The sequence below is a fragment of the Varanus komodoensis genome, unplaced genomic scaffold, assembly GCF_004798865.1.
Source record: "Varanus komodoensis strain SLA01 unplaced genomic scaffold, ASM479886v1 scaffold1, whole genome shotgun sequence".
Classification (NCBI taxonomy): Eukaryota; Metazoa; Chordata; class Lepidosauria; order Squamata; family Varanidae; genus Varanus; species Varanus komodoensis.
Genome location: NW_025335268.1, coordinates 131,533,842 through 131,559,429, shown reverse-complemented (window position 1 = coordinate 131,559,429; position 25,588 = coordinate 131,533,842). Strand labels below are relative to the sequence as shown.

The following is a 25,588-nucleotide window of genomic DNA, read 5'->3' as shown; positions in this document are numbered from 1 at the left end:
AAATACCAGAAGTACAGGCAGGATTTCGAAGAGGGAGAGGAACTAGAGATCAAATAGCCAACATATGCTGGATCATGGAGAAAGCTAGGGAGTTCCAGAAAAACATCTACTTCTGCTTCTCTGACTATGCTAAAGCCTTTGATTGTGAGGATCACAACAAACTGTGGCAAGTTCTTAAAGAGATGGGAGTACCAGACCATCTTATTTGTCTCTTGAGAAACCTATATGCAGGTCAAGAAGCAACAGTGAGAACTGGACACGGAACCACTGATTGGTTCAAAATTGAGAAAGGAGTTCGGCAAGGCTGTATACTGTCGCCCTGCCTATTTAACTTATATGCAGAGCACATGAGAAAGGCGGGGCTAGATGAATCACCTATCAAATATCAGTTGATATTTCTTCTAATATGGTTAGAAGCATACCAATCATCCAACTTTATGAAATTCAGCTATAGAATTTCTTAGAATCAGTGTCCCAAAACTTCTTGGTTGATAGTTTCCTACTGGTCACCCTCCTTATATATAAGATGGTAAAAGTTTTGAGGGCCCAGACAAAGAAACTTACACTTTTGTAAATTAATGATATAATCATAAAGTTTGTTTCCCAAGCCAGTTACATTCATGACAGGAGATGGAGTTGTCAGACTTGTATAATTAGATCTTTATCACTCAGACTTTTTCAAACAGAACATTTGTACATTTACTACAAACACAAAGCAATACCTCATATATATATATATACACACACATATATATACACATACACACAACATTCCTTCATGAACTCAAGCAGTTTGGGCTCAATACAGATGAAGCACAGCACTTGCTGGTTGCCTTTTTTTTTTTTTTTTTAGTAAAACCAGCTTATTTAACTTATTCTGATAATAACCAGGTGTGCTAAAAGTTTTTTTTTAAATCAAGTATGTAGCACATTTGCTACCTATTATAGCAAAACACGATTTATATTAGGCATATATTGTGCATAACAGATTTTAAAGCATAACAGGGAAACAAGGTAACATTCATTTTGACTCTGTACAAGAAATCTGCAGAATTCAGAATAGATTTTGTCAGCCACATGCCAAAAGATGTATATGAAAAAGCCCTGAAGGAAGTCTCTTGTGAAAGACAGCCTCAATCTTTCCTGGAGAGAGTCCATTACAATTCCATTCTAACTTCTTTGTCTTTAAAGACAGGACAATGTACTTCTTCCATGATAAGAGATAAAAGGCATCTCTATGGAGAAGTCAGCGACCTCTCTACCTGTCCTTATAGGATCCCCCAGCCCTCTCTTCAGTCACAGTTGCTTTAGTCCTCTTCTCTTCTGCCAAAATCTTGGCTGCCACTGAGCATGCATATGCTCAGAGCATCCCTCTAGCCAGCAATATTTTCATCACCCAGCAGAGGGGGACAGTTCATCTGCAGATTCCACAATACAGTGAAGACTGCTCTCCTTGCCTCTCACATTTAGATATGCTTGTGGTTTTGTGTCTGTGCAGCAATCAGGATTTATATTCACAGTCTGGTCATCCACTAAGGATACCCAGAGCCAACAGGCTGTGTTATTTCTTAAAGACTCCACCTGCAAAGACCACTAGCATTTGGTTCCAGGGAGAGGGAGATAGTCTCTCCTTGGAACAGCATGTGTATGTGAACATGAGAGAGTAAATAAATTTTCTCCTTCAATATACCGGATATTTTTTTTTTGAGATTTCCTTTTTTAAGCAACAGCAGTTGGCCCCAGAAAGTGTCTTCAGTGGAATTTGCAAGGGGTGTATGAGGAGGAAACTAATTCTGCTTAACACTGCCCGCTATGATTACTTGGTTCAATAGAACTGTAGCTGCCCAGCCCTCTTATCCCTACCAGCTGTAACTGGTAGAGATAAGACCAGTCCTCTCATTCCATATTTCATTTTGGCACATCATACAGAACAGTTCTATACAAAAGCAAAAGAAACATGTGAACAGGGTTTTCTTGAGGCCAGGCAGTGCTTCACGATCCATAGGCCTGAATTTGTATTGCCAATTTCTATAACTAAAAAACTGCTGAATTCCTCCACTCATATCTTCATTCAAATTCCTGCATCAGGCTCTCAAAAAGGAATTGTTGAGAATTAATAATCTGCTGGAAGCTTACTGAAGTACTATTGCAGACACAATCAGATCAAACGTTGACTTCTTTTACTTTCATAGGCACATCTTTGTCCATAACTGGACGGTAAGACTCATGAGACTCATGAGAAGAGGCATTTTTCCTGTGAAAAGAAGTCACAAATTTTTAATTCATATCTATTTAATTAACTGAAAGGAATTTTAGGTTACCTCATTTTGTTAATGTTGCCTGTAGTAGAAGAAAAGGAATGCGAACATACATTCTATGCAACAGACACAAAATTTTGAAAAAAATATTAGTATTGTTCATGTTGAAGTAGTAGCTAGCATTGTTTCTTCCTAGACAGGAAAATTTAACTGTGCAAAGTACAGAAGAGCTGACTGTTAGCAACTGCAGGGTATTAGATGTAAAACAGACAAAAGTGGTTAACACTAGCTAAACAGGTTTAGAAGATGTGTAGCTTAAGCAAATATAGAAAGAATATTCATTTTCAATTGCAGTTCCTTTGAGACTCTTTTCTGAAATCAATATTTCACAGGCCTTCCTGCATTCATAGGGTCAACTTTCACAGCATATATATTACACAAGCATATGGCATAGAACAGACAACATGTCATGTATGAAGCTACCCTTCAGAAGTGTATTTGATGACCAAGTGCAGCACCAATTCCTAAATAGTGCAGTGAAATACTATCTATCTGAGAGTGCATGTTATTACCTTCTGTGTGAATCATGGACCTGGAAAGGGCAGGATGGTGCAGGTTTCAAACACAAGTAACAAATGTCGTAAGTTTGAAGTACAGTTCTTATACAAAAGTTTATTTCCTAAACTTCTTTTTGACCTTCAGGACCTTAAGTGACAGCTGTATCCAATGGTGACTTTGTGCTAACAGAAGGCACTTCCACTTACTACTCAAGATGGATTGCTCCCTGAAAATGGAAAAGCAGCAGCATGTCTCCCAGCTGGAATACAAACTTAAGGTGCAATCCTATGCACAGTTACTTCAGATTAACCCTCCATTGAGAGCAGTAGAACTTGCATAAGACTGTGCCACTGTTATGGCTGGCCAGAGGTGGCCCATTCAGCCAGACCATACTAACCCTACCTTATTCTAAGTCCAAGGGAAGGAACCTCCCTTTTGAAATCAGTTGCAAGTCTCTGCTAAAGCTAAAAGTGAGATGATCTGGATGCTGCCACTGCCATACAGATGTCCTGGCTGAAGTAATGAGGCCAATGCCTCCTCCTGGCAAACCTACTGAATAGTCAAGTGTCTAAATGTTGAATTTCCAACAGTCCATCTTGAAACTGGGAAAAGCAGGTTGCTTACCTGTAACTGATGTTCTTCGAGTGGCCATCTGTGCAGTCACACATTTGGGGTGCTGTGCCTGCGCAGTGCCTTTGGCCGGAAGATTACAAGCTAATGGTTTTTTTTGGCGGGAAAGCTCTGCTCCCCCTCCCCCACAGCCTATAAAGAGCGGAGCGTCTGCCATTTTGTTCAGTCTTTGACGACCGGCCAGACGCCCCCATGTGGAAAAAAATTAGTTCTACCGTGAACAGCATCGGTACCAAGAAATAATGAACAAGATCCGTACCAAGAAATAATGAGAATATTCAGTACCGACGAAAAATCCACTCACCGACACCGAGCGGGGCCGGCAGGTGGGTTGTGTGACTGCACAGATGGCCACTCGAAGAACATCAGTTACAGGTAAGCAACCTGCTTTTCTTCGTCGTGGCCTCTGTGCATCACACATATGGGTAGATTAACAAGCTTACCATAATGGCGGAGGGGAGGTGTCCTCAACGAAGAACAGATGAAAGAACGGCTCTGCCAAAGGAGCAATCCTGCCGAGCCCGAACGTCTAGACAATAATGTCTGGCGAAAGTGCAAGAGTTCGCCCAAGTAGCAGCTCGACATACATCATCAATTGGGACTTCCAATGCGAAGGCAGATGAGGCAGCAACAGCCCTAGTCGAATGGCCTTGAGGGGCTGTGGGTAAGTCGATCTTAGCCAGTTGGTAAGACAAAGTGATAGTATGGACTATCCACTTGGAAAGTCTCTGCAGAGTGACAAGGGTGCCTTGATCTCTGGTAGCATACTTAACGAAGAGTCTATTTGAACGTTGAATAGATTCTGTCCTAGATCTGTAGAAGGCTAAACAGCACCGAACGTCAAGTGAATGTAATGATCTTTCTAATGGAGTAGACGGAGACAGAAAGGCAGGCAGGCAAAATAATATCTTGTCCCATATGAAAAGGTGTGGACACCTTAGGTAGAAAGGATGGATCGAGCCGCAGGACAACCTTTTCTCTATGAAAATTGAAGTAAGGTGGGTCTACGCGTAGAGTGCAGAGCTCACTGGCCCTTCGGGCTGAGGTAACCGCCACTAGAAACGCTGTTTTCCATGAGACAAGACATAAATCGACTGTTGCTAATGGTTCGAAAGGAGCTCTCGTAAGTGCTTGCAGAACAACAGAGAGAATCCAGGTAGGCACTACTGGTCTGATCGACGGATTCAGATTATAAAGCCCCTTCAAAAACCTCTTAATAGTAGGTTGAGAGAAAATGGACGATCCGTCCACCATGCCATAATGATAGGTGATCGCCGCCGTATACACTTTAATCAAAGATGGTTTCAGTCCAGAATGGTGTAGTTCTAAGAGAAACTGGAGAATTTGGTGTATCGATGATGTAAGTGGAGAGAACGAGAGTCAGCAAAGGTGGAAAATCGCTTCCATTTAGCCACGTAAGACTTCCGTGTAGAAGGCTTTAAAGCGGAGTCCAAGATGTGTTGAATGTCTGGATAAAAGGTTGTCAGATTCGGTGGAGCAATCGTCAGGTCCGACAGTGCTGAAGCAGCGCCGACTCCAGCGGATCTGAAGGTTGGATTCGAACCACCTGAAGTTATCGTCGGTATAGATGAATGAAGCCAGCTATCGTATTTGCCACGCTGTTAGTTTCAACGATAGTATAGCTGGGTAGCGAAGTGCACTGTCCTGCTGAGTTATGAGGTACGGGAGCAGTGGAAGATGGAGGTATTCCCAGTGAGAGATGTCCAGCAGTGTGGAAAACCAAGGCTGGCGTGGCCACCAAGGAGTAATTAGTATCCCCATGGCCCAATCGTATACGATCTTCGCTATGACTCTCATCACCAGAGGAATCGGTGGGAAGGCGTAAAAATTCAGGTTGTTCCATGGAATCATGAAGGCGTCCCCTAGGGATTTGCACCCAATTCCCGCTCTTGAACAGAAAGTCGCACACACCTTGGTCTGTTGGGTGGCGAACAAGTCGACGTCGGGGAACCCCCAGCGATGAAAGAGATCTTCGCGTGTCTGGGGATCTAGCTCCCATTCGTGGGAGATGAGCATGCGTCTGCTGAGAAGGTCCGCTTCCACATTGTCCGTACCGGCCAGATGGACTGCTATCAGCGTAATGTCTCTCGAAATGCACCAGTTCCAGATCTGCATAGAAAGTCTGGCCAGGGTCGGAGATTTCGTCCCACCTTGTTTGTTCAGATAAAAAACGGTGGCTATGTTGTCCGACGTTATCTGAACGACCCGATGTTGAAGAACATCTTCGAAAGAAAGTAGGGCTTTGAATACGGCCAACAGTTCCAGGAAGTTGATATGAGTCGCGCATTCCCGACGATTCCACGTGCCCTGGGTGTGCAGGCCGGAGCATATCGCTCCCCACCCCAGAAGAGACGTGTCGGTACTGACTGTTATCGATGGGTATCGGGGCCTGAAGGGGACCCCTACAGTCAGATTGGTCGGGACCGACCACCATAGCAGAGAATGGAGCACCAAGGATGGAACTCGAAGCAGTTTCGACGGTGGATCTCTCTGTGGATGGAACGCCTTGTTGAAAAATAGCTGCAAAGGACGAAGTCGCAGTCTGGCGTATGGTAGCACAGCAATGGAGGAAGCCATATGTCCTAGAAGCCTCTGGATGGACTTCACTGGAACAGATCTGGCTCGTCGCATTCGATGGACATGGTGAGTGAGCGTCAGTTGTCTGTCCTGAGGGAGGAATGCCTTTTCCAACGTGGAATCCAAGTGGGCTCTGATGAACGTAAGCTTCTGTACCGGAAGAAGAGAAGATTTCTCGGTATTAATGCATAGGCCCAGATCGTCCAATAAGGCACAGGTAATACGGATAGAAGTGAGAAGTGCTTCCTTCAACCTGGAGACCAGGAGCCAGTCATCAAGGTAAGGATAAATTTGTATGCCCTAGAGGCGTAGGTAAATGCAGACGGGGCCACGCATTTAGTAAACACTCTCGGAGTGGTGGCCAAACCGAAGAGTAGAACCATAAATTTGTAGAAATTGGAGGCAACAGCAAAGTGAAGGAAACACCTATAATTGGGATGAATCGCAATATGGAAATAGGCGTCCTTCAAGTCCAATGAGGCAAACCAATCATTTTTCCTTAGCAGCGGCAAAATATTTTGAAGGGTCGTCATTCGAAACTTTTTTGTCACGATGGATCGATTCAGATTACGTAAGTCCAAAATCGGACGTAGGCCACCATCCTGTTTCGGGACTGTAAAATATCTGGAATAGAATCCATGAAGTCCATCATATTGAGTTACTTGACGAATTGCTCCTTTACGAAGAAGTTGTTGTATTTCATCGAACAGTGCCAACGAGCATGATGTAAACTGGATTGAACTTGATGGAGGAACGATGTCGAATTCTATCCGATAGCCGTGCTGTATGATGGACAATATACCGATCAGATGTGATGAACTCCCAAATGGGGAGTTGGCTTCACAGCCGGTCCCCAGATGAGAGGGGGGTGGGTACGGGATAGGTTAGAGGAGTGGTTCGCCCGTCCCGTCAACGCTGCCTCCTATCGTCATATCGGCGGCGACCCTGTTGGTAGTGTTGTTGGGGCTGTTGTCGGCGGCGTTGTTGTGCCTGTGCTGAGGCTGTTGCCTGGGATGGTAAGGCTGTCTGTAGGGCGGACGGGTTCATGACCACTTACGTCTTGGGAGCTCCATCCGTCGGGCCATCATGCGGGACTCATTGAGTTTTTTAACTTTATGATCTGTTTTAGAATGGAAAAGCCCGGACCCGTCAAAGGGCATTTCCTCAATTCGGCGCTTGGTCTCTTCTGGAAAGTTGGCGCTCCTCAGCCACGCATGCCTGCGGAGAGAGACAGCACCGACCAAGGCCCTTGAGTTGGTGTCCACATGGTGCCTGGCTGTGGACAACTGCTGAACTACGACGTGCATCGCCTCCTTAATTAGCACCTTGGCCAGGTCACTCTGGTGGTCTGGGAGGGCTGGGACAACGTTGTGAAGGTGCTGCATTATAAAATACTGGTATCTCGCCAACGTTGCCTCGTAGTTTGAGATATGCAGCCCCAGGCCTGAAGCTGCGTAGACCCTCCTGGCCAGGGAGTCGATCTTACGGCCCTCCTTATCCCGCAGAGCGGTGTGGCCTCTTGCCTCTCTACCCTGGGAGGACTCCACCACGACCGAGTTCGGCTTGGGGTGGCAGAGGAGGAATGGGATGTTCTCCTCCCGAACCCGGTACATGGCTTCATACCTCCGAGACGTGGGTTGAGGGTGAGAGGGCAAGTCCCATGGTTGTGCCATTGCCTGCCGTAGGGTGGTGATCAAGGGCAGGACGATCAAGCTGGACTGCTCCCTGCGGACATCATAAAATTTGTCCATTGACGGTCCCGGACGCTGGACGGCGTCGATATCCAGAGACTGGACAAGGCTGGACATCAACTCTGCGAAGGAGACATGGGACTTGTCCAGTGACGCAGGGCCCTGGGAGGTCACAGCGACGGTGGGAGAGGTGGAATCGATGTCCAAGTCGTCAGAGTCCATGCCGTAATACAGGGGAGCCGAAGAAGAGGACTCCACCGGCGAGACGGACCGGCTGCTTTCATCCTGAGGAGCCGGGGATGCGTGCCTCGGATCCAGCGGCAGCAGGCGATCGCAAGAGGGTGGTGGGGACCGATCCCTTGGCGCGAGATAGTACCCGGTAGAGTATGGCTCGCCCCAGGATGGATAATAGGAGTGACGCCATCCCTCAGATCACTGTTCCCTCGAGCGACTCCTGTGGGCCCTAGGCGGGGATCCAACCACATCCGCCTCCATTGTGGCCATGGGCATAGGTGTGGGCGACCTAGCCCTGGGGGGAGAGTCTTGAATTTCCCCATCAGAAATCGACCCCTGCTGAAGAGTTGGAAGCGACTCGGTGGGGAGGTCCGCCACACATCGAGGGGACCCTTGGGGGGTGACCCGCATGGCTGCCTGGAGTACCGGTTCAGGTGGGGTCGGTACAGTAGCTGCCACCAGTACCGAAGCGGCCGTCGAACCCGAGTCGCGGTGCCGTGGGCGCTCCGGGTCCTTCGACTTCTGAGCCAGTTTAGTAGGCTTCTCTTTCCTGGCCTTCTTTGCTGATTTATCGGTATCAGCATGTTTGCACTTCTCACGTTTCTTCTTAGGAGAAGCGGGTGGGGCCCTCAGGGTAGAAGCACCTTCGTCCAAAGGGCGAGAGGGCGGGACCACCACAGCAGGGCCAGGCTTCGGAGCAACGACGAGTGGGTCGGACTGCATGAGAGCCTGATCCCACAGGAGTCTCCAGAGGCGGTTCTCACTATTCTTCCTGGCCTGCTTAGAGAAGGCCAGGCAGTGAGAGCACTTGTTGGTCCTATGCCCCTTCACCAAGTAGAGGAGGCACAGGTCGTGTGGGTCAGATGGAGACATTTTCGACCCACATTCCGCACATTTGCGGAAAGCCGCTCGCTGCGCCATCGCAAGAAAAGGAAAAAAGAAAGTGCAGAGAGTAAGAATATATTTTTGTTTGGTTTGGTTTTTTTTTTATAGAAGATCGGAGAAGGTAGAACGATAGAACTATAGAACAAACAAGAACTAACAAGAACTATAGAGATAACAAGAACTAACAGGGATGTAATAACTGGGAGTTTAATAAAGGAGAAGTAGTAGTATACGAGTAGCAGTCAGCGATAGTCAAAAGCGGCATGAGGCACAGTGAACAGCGGTCGTAAAGACTGAACAAAATGGCGGACGCTCCGCTCTTTATAGGCTGTGGGGAAGGGGGAGGGGGAGCGGAGCTTTCCTGCAAAAAAAACCCGTTAGCTTGTAATCTTCCAGCCAAAGGCACTGCGCAGGCGCAGCACCCATATGTGTGATGCACAGAGGCCACGATGAAGAACAAGCCTTTACTGAACAGTCTGGGCAACTGAAGCTTTCCTCCTAACTCCCCCAAATCCCCTGTATCCTTTTGGATTGTGAGGTGGATGGCAGAGGTTGTCTGTTGATTCTTTTAAGCTGTTCTGGGAGTCTCTTTAGTGAACAGCAGGATATAAAAGATTAAATAAACAAACAGATAAAGAAGTAAGTGGGTAAGAAAAAGACAACCAGTACAGCAGACTTAAAATGCATGGCCCAAATAAGCCACTCTCATTATCATCTGACTTCTTTGCTGGAAATCAAGTCCTATTCACATATTTCCAATGTTCATTTACAATTGTTGAGGACCATATAATGAATGCTTTCCATGAGTGTACTTACTTCAACAGAGACCCTGCAAACACAAAATGTTATGCAAAGACAGTCTCTTCATGATTTGACTTGATGTTTTGGCTAAGATTGAGTAAGTTAGTCAGAAAATATACTTGGATAAAGTGAGCATAATGATACAGAGTTCTCTGGAAAGGCTTGGCCATGTTTATGTTTGAAATGGAGACTGGAAGTGCTCAATATTCAATATGAAATGAAAAATGTGAACAGATTCAAATAGGTTAAAAAAGCAACTAACAAGTTTGATATTTTAAAATAAAGGCAAATATATATGGTTGCCTAAAAAATCAAATGCCAAGACACTTCAACGTAACACCATGCCATTTCAATTCCATAGCAAACATTTTTGCAATGTAATACAAGTTTCTCCACATATAGCCATGTGTAATCTGTCAGGATTCCAAACAAACTGGGTATATATTTAACTCACTTATCCAAAACCATGAGAATACATCAGTATCTTTTCATAAAGTAATCATTTTAAGAGATTGTTGCACTGAATATATGTGATTAGTAAAAGATTGCTGTATTAATTTCAGGTCACACAATAGTGTTCATAGAATTCCATAAACCTATCTAGATATATAACATAAAAAGGACAAATCGAGCATATAGTGCTACAGGGAAAATAGACAATGCTGCACACAGTGATTGCGAAAAAGAAAGTGGTTATGCATGATAAAAATTCAGAACAATCTCATTTTCATCTATTAATAATAATTAAAAACTGATAGCTTAAATACCAGCATGGCAGACAGCTCCTGTGAACAACAGTGACTGCACATAAAATCTTCTCACTGTGTCCAAAAGTCAGAGTCACAAAGCACAGTAAGCCTTGCACGCTCCTGACATCTCAGATTGACACACAGTGTTGTGTAGCCTTTTTTGGACATAGATTTTTGAAATTTCAGTGCCAGAATATTCATTAGACAGTGTCAGGCCTGTGTTAGAATGGACAGGTCATATAAAAAAGACAGGGCCGTTTTGCACTCCAAAATGCCAGTCCTAGGAACTTCATAAAATGCAGATTAGCCATTCTTGACAAACTACATTTTACCTGATGCTGTTTGTTCTGTGTTGGGATTAGTGCAATTGCTCCACGTACCAAACATAAGCCCTTTCTGGGCACAAAGCACATTTATATGGAAAGCACAGGCAGTAAGGAAAGCACAAGACAGCCCAGAAGCACACGCTCATTCAAAGAGCTGGAAGGAGGCTATAGAAACCAGAGATAGCATGTCTTGGGCTGACTCACCCCTTTATACACCGGTCTTTGAATTTGATAGTTATAACAACTGCAGCAATCGCAACAGCAACCACAATTCCTTGAAGGGAAAAAGTAAAAAAAAATCCAGTGATGTGCTGAAAAGCGTAAAATAAACTGTGCCATCTGTGTTTAGCCATTTCCATTTGCTTCTGGTTTTTCCTATTATGAATCTAGGGCCGGAACCACAATGTCTTCATAGAAGGAAGTGGGAATCCTCTCATGCACAAGCTACCTGGACATACACAGCTGATGATGCAACCTCTTACCTGTTCCGTGTTTATTAAGCGGCCTGAGACATCAACTAACATTACTGGCCCAAGCAATAGCATTACTATGGTCAGACAGTTCTGCAGAAATTTTAAGGATGCACTACAGCCACTCCACTCAGGTGGATTAGACTGTACACAGTTAAGCAGTGAGCCAACCAAAGAGCTGCCCTTAGCCCCTTTCTGGGCAGAAATGAATAGAGAACATTCCTTGGAGAACAGAGTCTAGTAACACTGCCAGCTTTTTCGCTGCCCAGCAGTACAGTCAAACTGGTTATAGTGACATTCATGAAGTAAACACTCACCCCCAAGCAATGGTTCAGGTTTGAATGCCCACTTCCTCTCTGGCTTGGTGGGCATCAGAATATTTTCAAATAGCTAAAAAGCAACTTGGTGAGAACATGGACAAACTCTGTACTCGATTTGGAAGCTAGCTGTGCCCACCATCCCAAAAGCAAAGATAGTTAATGTAGGCATGTGTGTGAGTTTACATAAAAGCAGGGATTGCCTTACCATAAAAAAAAAAAAAGAAACCCAATCCTGGAGTAGGTATGGTAATCTGTATCCTGATAGAATGCTTGCCAAAGACACTGCAAATTTCCTTCAATTAGGAGTCCTCCACAAAAACATTAAGTTCCCCCTGATTATTTCTCTACAGTTACTTACCAACTGCAATCCCAATAGCCTTGCCATGTCCTGAAATGGAAGAGGGTGGGGGGAAGTAAGTTAAAATCTGAAGCTACAATGGATGCCTGAGCTAAATCTCTAGCTGGAAACAAGGAATGTTTTTTTTTTTTTTTAAATCTTTAATTCTTCCAGGTTCAAGACCTTATTGAAGAGATGGCCAGCCTTTAACTAAATCGCACAGTATTTGCTACTATTGTTTTTCTGTTATTTTACAACTGTTTCAGAATCTTGTTTTTGCTAATAGGAATATACCATATAGGATGGGAAATTTTTGTATGGGATTAAAATGTATTATTTGAGAAAAGCCTGTTCAGTTTCAAAGACCTTTCTATAAGAGCTAGGATTCCTGACATGTTTCATTCCAAGCATTAATGAACTAAAGAAAATATAAGAAGCTAACTCCTATACTTCTCTGCTTTAAAGGATGTCCCATTTAGGACAAACGGGCTTGCCCCTTGAAGGTGGATCTAGGACTGCAATCCAAATGCATGTTCTAAAAATGTTACAAACCAAGCTTCTTTCCAGCACTGTACTGGGACTTCCTTAGAAAGGGTTGAAAATGATTCTAGAATCAATAAAAAGGCAATCCTTGGGACTTGCCTGTGCCTCTCCATTCCTAATCAGTATCTCAGATATCTCAAAATAGAATCGCTTCACATTTGAATCGATCTGAATCGCTTCACATTTGAAAAAAATACTACCATGTCTCTCTGAGAAGTGCAAGAGCTAAAATGAATTAAGAATGTTTGTGGCCTACAACCACTGTTTACCTGGTTTGTCCTTAAAATCTGGTACATCTGGCTTCTGTGTAGTTCCTATGTGAGGGAGGTAATTTTATATGGCTTTCAAAACTTATAATTTAAATGACTGCCCTGCATAAAGGTAAGCCTCTATGTGCAGAAATACAATCTATAAGTTAGAAACAGAGGACACTCTGTAGTAGGGAAGGTGAATGGTTGACTCTCCAGATGTTACCAAATTATAAATCTCATCATCCCTCATCATTGGCTGTGTTGGGAGTTGTAGTCCAACATCTGGAAGGTCACATTCTCCACCAATTCTCTAAGCCATATAATAGGAAAATAAATTCAAACCCAAAAAGAAAAACCCAGAAAAAGAAACCCAGACAAAACAAACTGCAATGGAAGTAAATAAGGGAAAGCCAGTAGTTTCCTTGAGGTTTCATTTTGCTTTTGAAGGAAATTCAGCTTTAAACATACACACCCCAAATAAGTTAGACAAAACAGTTACCTACAGACATCAGTATATCACAAGCACAAGAAAAGAGAGTCCTAAACTTTGCAATCTCATGGGCATATAACTGAAATTTGTGAAAGTGTAATGGCCACTGCCACAAAGTTGATACCATGAAGGCTGAGCCAGTCACCAAGGACTGACCTCCAAATGCCAAACCAGACATTTGCTCTGATCTGTGACTCAGAGGCATTATGTGGAAAGAGAGTGCTTGCTTCCTGGAGATGAGGCTGCTTTTTTTTTCCGCCTAAATTAGGCACTGACAACAAGGAGACACATTAGATAGCAAGAAAGGTTAATACTGGATTACAGTACTAGTACTTAAAGGAACATATGTTCTCTCTTTTTTTAAAAAAAGACATATAAAAAAACCCATTCCCGCTATTTCTTTATGCTTTTCCAAAACGTTTCTCCCTCCCTACGCCTACATATGTCTATGTAATGGCCTCTTCACTTATATTGTAATATTTGGATTAGCTTCTCCTAGCACTGTCCTTGGAACTTTATTAATCTGTTTGCATTCAACATTTTTTTTCTAACAGCAAACAGAAGAGCTGACAACCTGTGCCTCTCCATTCCTAATCAATATCTCGGATATCTCAAAAGCGAATCACTTCACATTTGAAAAAATACTACCTTGTCTCTTTGAGAAGTGCAAGAGCTAAAATAAATTAAGATTGCTTGTTGCCTATCACCACTGTTTACCTGGTTTATCCTTAGAATCTGGCTGCTGCGTAGTTCCTATGTGAGAGAGGTAATTTTATATGGCTTACAAAAAAATGAAAGGAGCATGGACAACTTATAAATTGAATGACTGGCCTGCATAAAGGTAAGCCTTCATGTGCAGAAATAGATTCTGTAAGTTAGAAACAGAGGAGACTCTGCAGTAGGGCAGATGAATGATTGACTCTCCGGATTGTAGCCAAAGAGGGGTCACCAAGTAACAAAAGGGATGATGTTTAGGAGAACTGTGTATATATACAACAAAAGTGCAGGATTCTTCCTAAGGTGGCCAACTCCCCAAGACACAGCCAATGGGAAATAAGCATGCTGAGTAGCCATGAAATACAGAACAGTTGAGAAAATCAACTCCCAACATAGGATGAGAGAAATTGTAATATTCTTTACATACTAATATCCAATTACAAGGAATAGCGACACGAATTCTGAAGAGAAGCACACTTCTTAGCAATGAATACAAAGTGTAATTCTTATACTGCAAGCCTATTACTGTGCTACCTTATAGCTTTTCTATACTGTTCTTCATTGAATTTCATTTGGAGATGTTATCAAGAGCTGCATTCCAGTGATTGACAGGACAAAATGGGCATGGCCAAAATATGAACACATCCTTTCCTTGGTGGCTCTTAGTTTTACCTACATCCTCTCTCAATTCCATAATTATATGGATTTCTTGCTTGCAAATATGTTCTGACATTGACTCCTGGTAGGCACCTTATGCATCAGCAAGAGAACCTGCAGAATTAAAGCCCATTTTCAATGCTCATCGTATCATAAAATAGTAGAGTTGAAAGGGGCCAATAAGGCCATCGGGTCCAACCCCTTGCTGTTGCAGGTCACCAATTTACACCATCTTGCTCATTCTAACTATCTTTCTAATAAAGGGATGAAAAAACCTGCTTAAGACTGGGAAAATTGACCTTGCTAGGCTTAATGGATTAACAGTCTACATTTTATCTAGAACTTAAAAACACTGTGCCTAAACTCCACATAAAAGAAGGGTTGAAAACTGGAAGGGTGATATAAATTTATAAATAAAACCCCCACAAAGAGATCAAAGCAATTGTTACCAGGTTTTTCTGTTGGCCTTCTGGGTGGTCCTAGTTAACAAGAAACAGATGCTGATATTGAGATGCACTGAAGCCTCTTTCAACACTCAGGAGTTAGAAAAGTGTACATGGGGGTCACACAGAAGGAACATTCACACAACTAGTTTCTCCCATGATACTGCCCTTTGGAAAGTTACACTGCTTCTGGAGCTTCTAAAATGCTTCATGGATAGAACTTTGCAAGATCAGCAATCATTTATTTTGATAGGGTGCTAGGGATTTGCAGAGCCACTACAAGATTTTCCATATTTGTTCTTACTCTGCATAAAAATCCATCAAACTCAAAATTCTTCAGCATACATGTAATATTCACATTCAACAAATGTGTGTGTATATGCTTATTTTTGAATGTGAATATTACATGTAACTATACTATGCACACACACACGTATATGTATATGCATGTATAAACACACAAGAGATAGATATGCATATATTTACTTAATTCTGCTTCTGAAGTTGTTGTTGTTATTATTATGTATAGTCATTATGATGGGCTCCCACTTCACTAAGAAATCAGTTTTACCCCTTTTGTTTATCTTCAGAAATGTCTGAGATAAACTTGCATTCATTAGTAAGAGTCAACGATCACAAGCAAAATGGTACCACATACGAAGTAACATTTGACTTGTTAACTAGATTAGAAATCAGAACACTATTTTGTATATTCTAAAGTATAGTATTTCTCATTCTAAAATTTGAACATTACAGTTGGTCCAATGGCATTATAACTCACTTGTAGTTTCATCTTTCTTATCTCCTGAATGAATGGTTGTGGTGGTGGCGGTGGTGGTGGTAACGGTAACTGACAAGCAAGAGGAAAAAGGCATATAACACATCTAAGTGTAAAGAGATTCAAAAAACATTTAAGTCCATTACTATACTTACTTTTGACACATGTTGGAACATCAGGTTTCCATTTACTGTCAGCGCCACATTTAATAAAGTCGCTGCCCTGAAGTGTATGGTGAGGATCACATTCAATCCTTATAATATTATCATATAAATACGTAGATTGAAAGGTACTCGCTACTCTACCATTTGGGATTTGTGGTCTATTACAGCGGACATCTGAAAAGAAAATAATGCCATCAGTAATGGTTGGGCAACATACATATGCAAATAATTACTAACGACTCATTATTTAGCCTGTACAAGGTAAATTGTGGTTAGTTGAATTTTAAAGCCATTGCCTCAAATGAGGAGTTGCTTTGAATTACTATGTCATATAGATTTCACACAATGGGAAAAAACCACCTCTCTGTATTAATTCTATTCAGGATAGCAATTGCTATTTAGTTTTTCTTTCCTGAATAATGGAGAGGAAAATACAACATTGTAATTGTTTTTCTCTCATGGATTGTATATAACACCATAAACCAGCTAAATGTACTAACAATGAAATAAAAATTAAACTGGTGGAATAAGGTGCTCAGTACTTAATCTGATTTCTTTGCTTTCAGCAGAATTTAGTATTGATGAGCTTTAGCTGACCAGGGCTGTATGTATTCACCAGAATGGCTCAATTTAACGTTATAGCAAACTGAGGGTAGGCTGACTGCTTCACTAGCCCCATGAAATCATAAGGAAGGCAAGTGCAGTCCATGAAGGTTACACTGCAGTAGTGTTCTTGGTGGACAACACATTTAATCAACTGTAGTTAAGAATGTCATGTCCTCAAAAGCAATTTAACACACTGCAGGTATGATACTAGACATGAACTTCCATTACCTTTACACTCTGGTGCATTCGGTTTCCACTCTCCATCCACACCATTGGCTTTAACTGAACATGAGATACTTGCAGAACCAATAAGGGAAAAACCAGCATCACATCTGTATGTTACTGCATTGCCAAATGAATATTCATCATCAGTACCAGAATGTGTTCCGTTGGGAATGACTGGTGGTGGATAGCAAAGGATTGCTGAGGGAAAGAATAAATGTTAATTGTTCAGGTAGATTAACTGGAAAAAAAAAAGGATTTCTGGGGGAAAAATCACCATTAATTGTTCAAGTAGAGTGCTGCACTGCTATTAAGGCTGTAGTGGTCTGCTGTTATTTTAATTGAAAAAATGTTCATCTGTTTGAGGTAGGCACTTGAAACAAACAAGTAAATTTATACATTCTACCAATGGACAGTAAGAAGCAGCAGTGAAGTCACTTCTCTACTCCCTGCTATTAAAGGGAACTGGTAAAATAACATCACATGGTCTACCTGGATGTGTTTCTGCCCCCACAACCTTGTAATTCTTTGCAAGTAAAGGCAGGATATAAATGCAATGTAATAATAAAACATGAGAACAGGGTGGAAAAATATTTTCCTTGCCCTGCATTTTTAACTGCAAGGAACCCAAACTGGATTACAAAATCCTCTGCTCCATTTTAACAACACAACAGCCATGTGAGGAAAGGTAGGCTCAAAGTCAATGACTGGCCTAAAGTCATGCAAGTGAGCATCATATCTGAGAAGCCAAAAACCTGGATCTCCCAGGTCCCAGATCAACAGTCTAACCACTACTCCACACTAGCTTCTCGTATAATTCCACATCACTTATCATCACAGTTATGTGGGTCAAAATACTCTTGCTTAAGAGAGTAACTGGATGCTTAAAAGATGTAGTAATGTGTTTCAGCTACACTGAAATGCACTAAGAGGAAGCATAGCAAGGTTAAACAAAAATATAATCTTACGTTGACAAAATGGAATAGCTCCACTCCATGAAACTGTGTTCCCTGTCACTACACAACGAGCTTTTTCTTGACCTACTAATCTGTAACTAAAAAGAAGAAGAGTGTTACATTTTAGCACACAGCACACATCCTATTTATCAGCTAATATGTTCATTTTATTTGGCTGTAGCACCCTTTCTAGTGATAGCACTCTCAGTGCCACTTAGAAAAATAGGAATTACCTTAAAGAACAGCTAAGCAGAACAGAGCAGAATGAGCATATCAGCAGTCATACTGAGAACAGTTCAATCTACATTTAAAGTAGGAGTGGCCAAGGTGGTAAGACCACAGGCAGGATCCAACAGCAGTTTGAATGGCAGTTCCCCATTCCTGTTATCTCTGCCTGCTCACCCTGACATGCTCAATGGAATACTGGGGGAGATGCAGTGTGCAGGGTTTCTTCTGTCCAGTTGCTCACCCTCTCTCTGGACAGTGTAGTTAGGCTCAATCTAGGAGAGCCAGTCTGGTCTGGTATTGTATTTTTATTAATGCGGTTTGGTTTTACTTGGCACTTGTCTTTGTAAGATTTATGGCCTTAAAGATGAAAGATAAATAATTTTAAAATAAATAATGGTTCAAATGTTTAACATTAACACTCAATAAGTTAAAAATAGGATTTGACTAGTTTTTGACTGATAACTTACCCATCATTGCAGGAGAAGATTATTTCAGAACCAAGCTCAAGGTCACCTGTGGATTCTATTCTTCCATTTTCTAGATCTTGAGGTCTGCATTTTCTTGCTTAAAGAAAAATTAGAACCAGTATTGCCACATGTTGTTATGATTCTTTAAACACAACCAACACAAAGCAAACAATCCCCAAAGTACAACATACTACAGACTGCTTGCATTCACGCACAAGGTTAAGCACTGATGTGGTTACCACATAGCATGGTATCTCACCTTATCTCCTGGGTTCAGACTGGTGCATGGCTTCTATGCATCCAGTTTCCATGTTTCTCCATCTTCCTTCCAAATGGCAGTACATATCTCATCAGCTCCAGCAGCTCAAAATCAACCCCAAGCTGCATTGCTCCTATCTGCCTCACCTGTTTCTCCCTCATTGGCCCACACATTCCATTATGTGGGTGGCCTTAGCCAGCAACTTCTTCCATTTTTTTCTCCTGCTGCTTAGCAAAGCAACTGTCTACTCAGTAGAGGAGCACTGCTGCTCTAGAGGAGCACTACAGGGACACTTCCAGTGTTGCCCTGTGGACATCTAGCTGGGAAAGTTTTCTGGTTGGCTGCAAGTAGTATGCTTGTCCTACACCTGTGGCAGAGGGGCAGGGAACAGCAGGGCTTGTTGACAGCCTCAGGACAAGACAGGAGCAGTGGCGAGCCCTAGTGACTAAATGTATTATTGAAGAATTCTATAATAGACAAACTGAAATTAATTAGAATTAATGTGTTATGAAAACAGAGTAATATGGAGGTGTAGGCCCATAAGGTTCCCTTACTATCACATCAGGTGTCAGATAACAAGCCAGAGTGCCATAACAGTATCTCCAAATTCCATGTTTGGCCACCAGCTCAAAAAGGTCAGGGAAGGAAACCCCATTAGCTTTAGCCAATTGGCAGTTGTTACTTTGAGAAACTGCTGTGGTCACCACCCCAAAATACCTAAGTAGATTGCCACTTTGGTGTCAACCTCTTGCGTTCATGAGTGTTTAGGCTGCATCTTTTGTACTGCATTGGAGCCCCCCGTGTTAAAAACTCCCTGGTGTAAGTATACAGTCAAACTATAATTCTTTGATGTCAGACATGCTACAGTCAACAGTCGTAATGAGCTCAAAATATTGAGTCAAATGTGTTATAGAGGACCAGGGAACTTACAGCAAGAAGCAAAATACACTTTTACCTGCTACTAAGAATGTACCAGATAGCTAATCAGGTTTTGTAAGCCATTCCATTTCCACATACACAGTTATTCATTTGACAGCAGCTTTTTGGATTTCTCTGAACAAGACACAGACTAGAAACTAAATTGCTGAAAGGTTCTAAGAATGTTGAATTTTACAAGTATTTTAATTGGCATGTTACAAGATCCCTGTAGAACTCTGACAAAGATACTCACGTTTACAAAATTTAGCAGTTTCTTGCCATTTTGAAGTATCAAGGCACTTAGTGCTTGTAGTCAGTCCAGGTATGTTTTCATAACCTGTTATGCAACGGAATTGCACAACAGTCCCAACAGAGTAAGAGCCATTTTCAGATGGATTCCTCACCTCTGCATAGAGGGGTGGGTCTGGAGGGCCACAATCACCTGGGTAAAGCAAGAGATAGGATGTTTGAAGGAGGAAAATTAAACCATTAAACAAGCCATTGTTCTTAATGAGAACTGTAGGGGCATTTTAATAGATTCCTGGAGTGCATTTGACAAGTACAGCTGACAACAGAAGCTTACCATTTATACATACCAGGGCAACACTTAATGGACTGAAGGATACCAAGTCCAATGCTACAGTCATCAGTCTAAGGCCAAATGCCCTGTTTAAGCAATCAGTTCAGGTTTGGCAAAATCAGTCAGTCCCACTGATATCAGCCTTCTAGGTAGAGGATAAGTATTGGAAGTGAGAAAGACAGTTGCTCTTGGTGCCCATACCCAAGGCCTGTTGATTAGGATTCAGAGGAGGAACAGCTGGGGGAAGCTTTGGAATGTGCGCCAATTGTAGACATTAGAATGGGAGAAGTGGAGATGCTTAGCGCAAGGCCAGATTCCCCAGGTGTGCAGGCAGCCTCTGAGAATAACCATGATGTACAGGTATCTGGAGGGTGCTTGGCACAGGAAAGGTTCTCAAGAACAGACAGAATGGGTACAGCTCTCAACCCCATGACATGGGCAGAGAATAATCTGTTCTTTATATGGACTTTGAATTCTTCAGGGATGTTGTTTAAGTTGTGTTTTGGCACTACATTTCTGTTGGTGATCATTTTCATCTTTATTAGGCTTTTTGATATTAAGAGTTCACGGCCACTGCTACAATCTTCTCCTGGGCTTGATTTAGCAGTAATAATACAGATTCTCCATCTCCTGCTTCCAATTACATAGTCAATTTGATTTCTGTATTGGCCATCTGGTGATGCCCATGCATACAGCTGTCTGACTGCATCCAGTATGTATCTGCAATTAACATTGTTGGCTTCACAGAGTTCTGAGACATCTTCCTGCTTCCTAGACATTTTCCTAGGTCAAATTGCCCTACAACATTCGATTCTGCTTTGTTTCTACCTTAGTATTCCAGCCACCTAAGATTTGCATTATACCTTCTCACTGCCTCTGCTACATCTTGCCTCCATTTCTTCGGTGTTTGTCATCTCCAAAGTAAAATATTTTGTGTTTGTCTGACTGAAAATGTCCTATTCCAGTCCACTTGAGTTTGGTTACATTGAATACTGTGACGCTTCCATTCCATTTCCTGCTTTATGGTTTCCAGTTTGCCTTGGTTCATTTTTCTCATGTTCCACATTCCAACCGTTGCACAGTATTGAACCGTCTTTTCATCTCTGTGCCTATCAATCACTAGAATTCCTTTCAGCTTTGATCTATCTGCATCGTTACCGATAGCACTATTTGTACCTGTCCTTTGTTCTTCCCGAGTAGTTCACCGAGTGCCTTCTAACCTGAGGGTTTCATCTTGTAGCACCATCACTTGTTTCTTTTTGGATTATTTCATCATGGGGCTTTTAAGGTAAGAAGATTCAGTAGTGGTTTACCATTGCCTGCTTCCGTGCAGTACTAATCAGAGTTAGCTTGAGTGTAGCTGCCCTTTCAGGAGTTTTTCCAACCCCATCATTGTTAGAGACATCCATTCTCTTCTGCTCATGCGACCATTCCTCTGGAAGAGGGTGGATGTCTCTGTTTCGACCGTTCCACTTTGGCTGAAAGTCTGGCTTCAGGGGAGCACTGCTGTCTGCTTCTGGGACACTCTCATACCCCCTCACCACATTAACGTATGTATCCCACAAGGGATTTTTTAAAATAGAACAAAGTGATTTCCATTATAAAAATCAGTCTCTCACTCCACCTATGGTTGCACATAAGGATTTTTTCTGAATTTTCCTTCTTAGGTGCCTAATGCATATAAAAACCATCACAGAATTAGCTGTTCAAAGGGAGTTCATCAGAGCTAAATTAAAGTTTAAACAGAAATAACACCAGTCCTTCAGATAACTATAAAATCTTCTACCTACATTGATTTTGCCACCTGAGCTTTGTACAGTAACATCTGTAAATGAGAAACTCATTTTTATAATGAAGTGATTAAGTAAATGAGTTGCTAACATAATAACAACTTAACAGGAAGGAAAGAGCACTGCTTTCTCCACAAAATGGGCACGACAACTATAGTATTTTTAGGGTTATGTTAAGAGCTGCCCAGCTCTAAATATCAGCAATCGGTTAAATAAATTTTCAGGTACAACTTTTTCTACAGAGTGAATAGCACAACTAAGCAACTTTAGACTGTGAAATTAATTACGTTGGTTGTTATGGGAGTTAGGGAGCCCTTGTGTATTTCTGCAGTTGCAAAACATACAAATAACATTCCTCCTCCCCTTCCTCTGTCCCTCCATTGCCACTAAATGCTTCTGAATTCCTGACTTGATAGAACAAAAATGTAAATTCAGTATATATTATTACTGTAGATGGAATCATTTTTAAAACTGTAGTTAAATGTGATTTTATATTAATATTTTAAATGCAATTTTAACAGTTTTATGTAAAAAGCTCAGTAATTTTTTAATATTCAGGTACAGAAATATTACAAAATGGGCAAGCTGTTTGGCATCTGGAATAAAACACCCCACACATGAATAGCACTGCATTTTAACTGAATATAGATCATACCACTATAAGCATATAGTTTGCATCTACTGCCTTGATGTTCTCCACACTTATTTGGTAAAAAGCAGCATTTTGCTGTCAGAAATATATTTTCAAAGAAAAATGTTAAATATCTAATCATGCACACATACTGGCAGCAGCCAATCAACAATACAACTTTTTCTTAAATATAAGATTATGGACATTCTTGTAAGCTCTGTCCATCCCGGTGGGGTCTGGCACGCCCATGTTGAAGCAGGTGCTGCTGCAGAACTCTTCCCCGATCACTTGCCGCTTTGTCGCTGCTCAGTTAGACGCAATGGGCTACATGCACAGTGGCCTCTATCTTCTGTCTTCCGCTTTCGCCTTTGAGCTCTCGCCCCCCCACCCGTCCGTTATGCAAGGCCTGGCATAGCCTTCGGCTCACCCTTGCCTCGCCACAGGGGCGTGTCGGGGGAACCCAGGTTTCAGCTTCTGTGAGCGCACAGCCTGGGGGCGCTCGTCGTAGATCCCCCTCTCCCAAAGCAAAGGAACACGCAAACTGAATCAACCCACCGAAGAAGGGCTGGGGAAGCCCTGGGCTTGCCCCGGAAGTGCTCCGCAGTTTGCAAACCAAAAGCCTGAGCTCAATGCCGGAGTCCCACCGATATGGAGCCAATAACAAAGGCTGTTCCCCTCACCATAAGCAGGGTGCCTTTCCCATAGCAAATGTGTACATTTCACTTGGCTCCTACAAAAACATTGGCAGAAAGCCAACTGCGCTTTTTGCTCACCCAGAACTTCAGACGACAACAGCGGCAATACTAGAAGAGCCCATCTCAAGAGCCTCACGCTGGAACCGCAGGGAAGAAGCCGCATCGTAGCGGCATCCATAAAGCGAAGCAAGCGAAGTTCTTTCTCGAAAGAAAAGCACTCCATGCAGAGGCGCGGCTTGAACCAAATTGACAGGAAGGAACAGCGCTGCTTTCCGGTGAAATGGGCGTGACCGCGATATTTTCGGTTCATGCTCAGGGCCACCCGCGTCTGGGAAGCGAGCGATCTGCGTAATCCTGCCTGGTCGTGTTCGTGTTGGGGGTGGGGGGAGAGTAAGATCGACTGGGATTGCTTTTTGCTTCATGCACGAAAATAGGGAGCGGAGGCATGGCACTACGCATATGCCGTTTAGGTGATTTCAGGCTTAGGCATGATCTCCTGGAAGCAAATCCTTTTGTGGTCTATTGGGACGAATGCTGCTGGCTGTAAAAGGTGCGTTCTTCTTGCGTTAAAGATTATTGCCTGCTGCAGATTTATTTGGAACCACTTTATGTTCACTCCCCCTTTTGCCTTGAATAATTCAGTGATAAGCACTTGCTTTATCTCACTTTTACAGTGAGCCTCTTTCTGACATGGCTGAGTGGTTTCAATTCCAGGAAAGCGAACTTAGTATGGCGCACCCTACCTGGGAATCCTTTCCAAAACGGGGCCCAACAATTTTCGTTGCACTACCATAGAGACAAAGTTCACAATTCTTCCAGTCTCTTCATCGGTTTTACATCTCTGTATACAAGAGATGACCAGCTTGTAAGTCATCTTGGTCATTGACCATTAATTAATAATTGCCTTTGGAAAACCTCACATTCACAAGCATTTCGCTTCCACAAATAAAATTCCCGGATGCGTACGGCCTCCCTCCCTTCTCCCTCGGTCACATGGCCCAGAACCATTCCTTCCCTCGTGGATAAGAAGTACATTTAAGTATCACCAGTGATCTGCCCTTGCTTCTCTTATGCTAATCCTTTTACCCCAATTCAGTAAGAGCATTAGAAAGAGCCACCGTCAGTGGAGTCCACATTCTGTTTCTATGCATGGCTGGTCAGCAAGGCTTGAGATCCAAACTAGCTGGCAGGAAGGCAAGAGACTTTTCTGTATTGTTTTCCTTCAGTATTTGAATAGCAAATAAATACTCTGCGGAGGATTTTTCTGACTAGCCCCTGCTGAGCCTATCTCAGGCTTTATCTCGTCTTCAAAGCTAGCAGCCTTTATATTCTATGCCAGTGCATGCCATTAATCTGTTGTACCCAGAATATCTTGCCAGTTACTAGGTGTGCCCATAGGACAAGTCTCTTTGTTCTCTCTACAGTTTGTACATAATCCTGTGTTGCGGCCTCTTATCAACTGTATGAAATCTGCAACCCTGTTAGCGTTCCTGATGTCGTTAAGGAGTCTAAAACTTTGGGGCAGCAAAAGTGGGAGGCGATTAGAAAGTACACATGTATTTTCTGTTTCTTCATATATTTGTTCTTCATGCAGTCTTACTGTGGACACCAAGAATAAAGCAACCATTACTTAAGAAACAACTTAGGGATTTTACTTAGTACTTAGGAACTTTACAGAAATAGTTGATAGGCAGTAAAGAAATTTAATGACCAGCGTGACAGCAGAGATATGAGTTCCATCTCTTCTTCAAGAGTTAAGTACTGCTTCCCCAGTTATAATAGCTAGCACTCATCTTTTGTACAAAACCTCATCTTCACTATTTATTAAAAATGCCATAATAAAGTTTTAAAGCAAGATAATATACCTTACTCATTATTTCAAATCTAAATGACATTTTATTAAACCAAGGATAGGATAGAGCGCACTTTTCACAAGCTTAAGAACACATGATTATGTCTGAAATACTAATTCAAGGGGCTTTTTTTAACAGGGTTTGGTTGGGATCTTCAGTGCCTGCACACACATCTATTTTCATTGTAATTTGTATAGCAGGAATTGGATTTTTGCCAGTTACAGTTCATCTATAACTGATACAGTGGTACCTTGGCTCACAAATGCCTCAGTTCACGACCAAATAGGGTCGCGAACAAAAATTTCATAAAAATTTTGACCCAGGTCTCAAACTCTGCATTGAGTGGTGATTGTGCTGGGGCGGGGAGGGGGGGGAGGACATGGCCGCACTTGTGCTCAGGGTGGTGGTGCGGGGGAGATGGCTGCGATCTTTCTTGTTCTTTGTCACTTTGCTTCACATTTTTCTTATTTAAAAAAATAGTTA

The 25,588-nt window shown here is 42.5% G+C and overlaps 1 protein-coding gene across 17 annotated transcripts; it reads right to left on the bottom strand.

Annotated features, from left to right (window-relative positions):
* Window positions 1-636: 636 nt before the first annotated feature.
* On the bottom strand, window positions 637-25,519 carry LOC123031491 (zona pellucida sperm-binding protein 3 receptor-like). 17 transcript variants are annotated; one of them, XM_044446528.1, is made up of 13 exons: window positions 23,331-25,517; window positions 19,810-19,998; window positions 18,380-18,476; window positions 17,697-17,782; window positions 16,735-16,929; window positions 15,892-16,074; window positions 15,740-15,808; window positions 14,965-14,994; window positions 13,859-13,894; window positions 12,670-12,714; window positions 11,879-11,908; window positions 10,935-11,004; window positions 637-2,254 (listed from the first exon to the last, which is right to left on the bottom strand). In XM_044446528.1, exons 1-13 carry the CDS (start codon window positions 23,560-23,562, stop codon window positions 2,164-2,166), a joined length of 1,353 nt encoding a protein of 450 aa, XP_044302463.1. In that variant the 5' UTR covers window positions 23,563-25,517; the 3' UTR covers window positions 637-2,163. The 17 variants fall into 17 exon arrangements, with proteins under 17 accessions (XP_044302463.1, XP_044302523.1, XP_044302470.1 ...); XM_044446588.1 differs by lacking the exon at window positions 10,935-11,004 and having other exon boundaries at window positions 23,331-25,519; XM_044446535.1 differs by lacking the exon at window positions 14,965-14,994 and having other exon boundaries at window positions 23,331-25,518.
* Between the last annotated feature and the right edge of the window lie 69 nt (window positions 25,520-25,588).

What these genes read in the sequence shown, in the direction of transcription:
- LOC123031491 (XM_044446528.1), bottom strand. Translation starts at nt 23,562, where the DNA reads ATGAACCGAAAATATCGCGGTCACGCCCATTTCACCGGAAAGCAGCGC. An exon ending in AGCTATTCCATTTTGTCAAC is followed by an intron (nt 16,930 to 17,696) that starts GTAAGATTATAT and finishes TCTTTCCCTCAG; the next exon opens with CAATCCTTTGCTATCCACCA. An exon ending in GAATGCACCAGAGTGTAAAG is followed by an intron (nt 16,075 to 16,734) that starts GTAATGGAAGTT and finishes TTTTCTTTTCAG; the next exon opens with ATGTCCGCTGTAATAGACCA.